The sequence below is a fragment of the Haliaeetus leucocephalus genome, unplaced genomic scaffold (genome assembly GCF_000737465.1).
Source record: "Haliaeetus leucocephalus isolate CR32 unplaced genomic scaffold, Haliaeetus_leucocephalus-4.0 Scaffold241, whole genome shotgun sequence".
Lineage (NCBI taxonomy): Eukaryota > Metazoa > Chordata > Aves > Accipitriformes > Accipitridae > Haliaeetus > Haliaeetus leucocephalus.
Genome location: NW_010972677.1, coordinates 311,539 through 314,730, shown reverse-complemented (window position 1 = coordinate 314,730; position 3,192 = coordinate 311,539). Strand labels below are relative to the sequence as shown.

Below are 3,192 nucleotides of genomic sequence, written 5' to 3'. Positions count from 1 at the left end.
GCCCCCCCAAGCCCCGAGGGACTGAAGGTGCTCCAGCTCCTGCGCCGCACAGCAGCCCCTGTCTAAGCGGGGGGGAAGACGAGAAAGAAAACTCATTCGTCTCACGCCGGTACACTCCTTCCGGCTCTTGGCAAGAATCCCTACAAGTCTTCATAAACTTCCCTTCCAGCTCCCTTAAAATGCTCAGCAGGTCTGGGACAGGCAAACTCCGGAGCTTGGTCGACCTGACTGGCTGACTGTTTTCAAAGCAAAGCAAAGCATACCGGCAAGGTCGTTTGAACGGAAAGACTAGAGTCACCCGCTACGCTGCTAGGCTCTGCCCCACGGACTTGCTTGCGGCATGGCTGTTCAGACTTCCTACCAATAAATCAAGGTCACAGACTACTGAAAAGAATGAAAAAGCTGATTTCCATTTGCCAGCACTTCAGGTCACCAGGAGTTTCTAAACATTAAATCTGCACTCAGTAATAATCACTGAACTGTCAGCTTTTTATTTCCCATCATGTTTTGTCTCATGCTTTGTAGAAAAATCTACTTATGTTTAGGTTGGTTTGCTTCCGCCAGAGTATGAAAGATACCACACCGCAAGCAGAATACATTGACCTTCTTCCGTTCTATAGAACAATTTTTCTTCTCTCAATGAATTCCTGCTTATTTACACCATATCCACCGGTAAAGTCTAAGTATGCTTCAGACAAGAATTAGAAAGGAATGTTCAAACATGAACAGGATTGACAAATAGCCGGTGCAAACAGTCCTCCAGGACACAACCATCCATCTGTGGGCATGATTCTACAGACGTGAATCATTCTACTGCACATAGCAGGATACTTGCTTGAATTAAAGGCACGTGTGCCTTTCAGAAAACAGTCAGCTTTAAAGATTATTTAAAAACCATTACATTATCAGGCTTATGCAGTATTTTCTTTTGCCTGGAGACGATTCTGTATGTTCCCAAGCCAAAGTGTTTTAAAGGTACTTCTTGTTTTCAGGTGTCAAGTGTAAGATAAATTTACAATCGTAGATGGATGTAATTTTTGCTCTGCATGTTTGTCATGTTATTTTTTAAAAGTGAAGAGTGTGCACAAAACCAGACTAGGCCTAAATTAAAAAGCTGTCAGGTATCTAATAGCTATGGGTGCTACTATACCCATTCCTTCAAATAAGCTCCTTGAAAAAAAGAGAACTTTTCATTTTCAACATGAATGACAGAGCCCCTTGAAAATGCAGCTCACTCCAGGTCCCACCATGCCTACTGCAGTTTTCGATGTCTCTCAGACTAAAACACAGGGTATTGCTGTTTTACAGGCAGGTATACTTGTTTTCTGTACTGTCAGGCAGCACTGAAAACTACACTAACCGTGATTAAGTCACATGACTGCACAACTCCTTCCATGTAGTCACATACCTGAGGAAGTTCTTTAAAAACAGTAAATTAAAAAAAAAAACAAAACCAACAACAAAACCCAAACACACCAGAATTACAACTTTAGTGTTTTAAGATTGTTTTTTCTGATCCGTAACACACTCCTAAGGGAATGAAAATTTGTAACTATTTACCTGAAAAAAACCCTCCAACTGAATCTTGGAGTAACTACGTAGTATAAGCTGATGCATACAGAGACCTACAACTATTTGGTTATCTTGCATAAAGTTTTCCATTTAAAGTTTCTGGAAAATGCAGAGAGTAATTCAAATATTTACAGGGATCTTTTTTCAGCTTTGCTCTTCATGCCTCAAGCACCACTTGTGGGAAGATACACCACAGAAGGCGGCTCCCACATTGCAGCAGCACCACTCATTTATTTTTATACAGATAAAGAAACCTCTTCATCAGTACTCCAGTAGTTTATAGAGATGTTCTTTCACCAGAACACTTGTTTACTGAGTACAATATCATTAAAGAGCTTTCAATATCTTTGATACTGATGCAGAGAAACTGGGTTCTGAGCCAGGAATAGAAGTTTTGCATGTGCAAGGACTGCACAACAGGATCCAATTTGGCACAGAGTCTTCAGTAACATAATACTTCTCAAACATTACCCTAAGTAGGAGACTACGGTACCATTTCACATTGAAACTACAGCATTCATTTGCACAGAAGCAGGGTACTACAGAATTCTGAATTATTTTGTGTGTGTGTGTGTGTGTGTGTATGTGTGTGTACTGAGTGGTACCAGTGGAAACGTCTTCTTTGCCCTTGAAAGCTGTCATTTCAGCTTGTAGCTCAAGGTGTCTCTAACTAATCTGAAAAAGCAAAAGCACTGATGTATCTGCGAATAAGGTATTTTTCCCTTCAAAACTTTGAAATCTATCTGTTGTATGTTGCAGTTGAGCTGAAATGCCAAATTTTAATTTCTTGGTCAAAAAAATTACAACTGAAATTAGAACTAAGTCCCTCGGAGAGAACCTGTGACATTATTTGTGAGACTCATTCTACAGCTTTGATCCTTATGTTCCTTGTACCTTTAACCCTACCTTTCTTGACAGTCTTCCTTTGTCACACTCCTAGCAGCTGTGCGGCATTAAATAAAACAAGTCAAACATAGGTCTTCCCCCTCCTCTTAAACATTCTCCTAGAGCACGCTCGTGTCTGAGACAGCGCAGTGAAGATTACATACCTTGCACAGTGAAGACAATTAACCTTGCCGTCAAGAGAAAATGCACAGCACGGCATTTAGTCATTGGGAAATAAAAGACTGTTGCCGTACATCCGCTACAGAAGACGGCAGGCATGTCACCGAGAAAGCGTGTTATAACCTCGGGGCTAAGCGACCCTACAGCACAACTGCGGGCAACTGTCCCTAGCAGGGAGAGCTTCCTGGCACATATACGCCTGCCGTGTTTCTCTCAGGGCTGAGGTCCATTCACCAACTTCGGCAGGCGCGCAGAGATGGATCACTTGCACCTTCTGCACCAGCGGGAAGTGCCAAGTACTTACCACCGCTGCGCCCTGAGACAAACCACCTCGCACCCCCAGCTACGCCAGCGGTGCCCAGTCACCCACAGAAGGAAACGTTACCTGGATTTCCCGTGCATGGTACACGATGATGAGCCCGAGCAGGATAATCGTGGAGAGGCTAATAAGGCATTTCAGAGCGAGGGAATAGAGCGACTCCTGCAAGAGAAAGACACCGCCGTCCCTCAGAGACCCACGCGCAGGGGCCGCTCCCGCCCCGCCACCGCCACCCC

General features: G+C 43.7%; 1 protein-coding gene across 1 annotated transcript in view; it reads right to left on the bottom strand.

The window, feature by feature from the left end:
• Window positions 1-3,192, bottom strand: part of KCNN2 (potassium intermediate/small conductance calcium-activated channel, subfamily N, member 2) — a 71,175-nt gene that overhangs the window by 67,264 nt on the left and 719 nt on the right. The window contains exon 2 of the mRNA XM_010568448.1: window positions 3,023-3,118. Coding sequence (XP_010566750.1) covers window positions 3,023-3,118 — 96 coding nt within the window. The remainder of the gene's footprint in view (window positions 1-3,022; window positions 3,119-3,192) is intronic.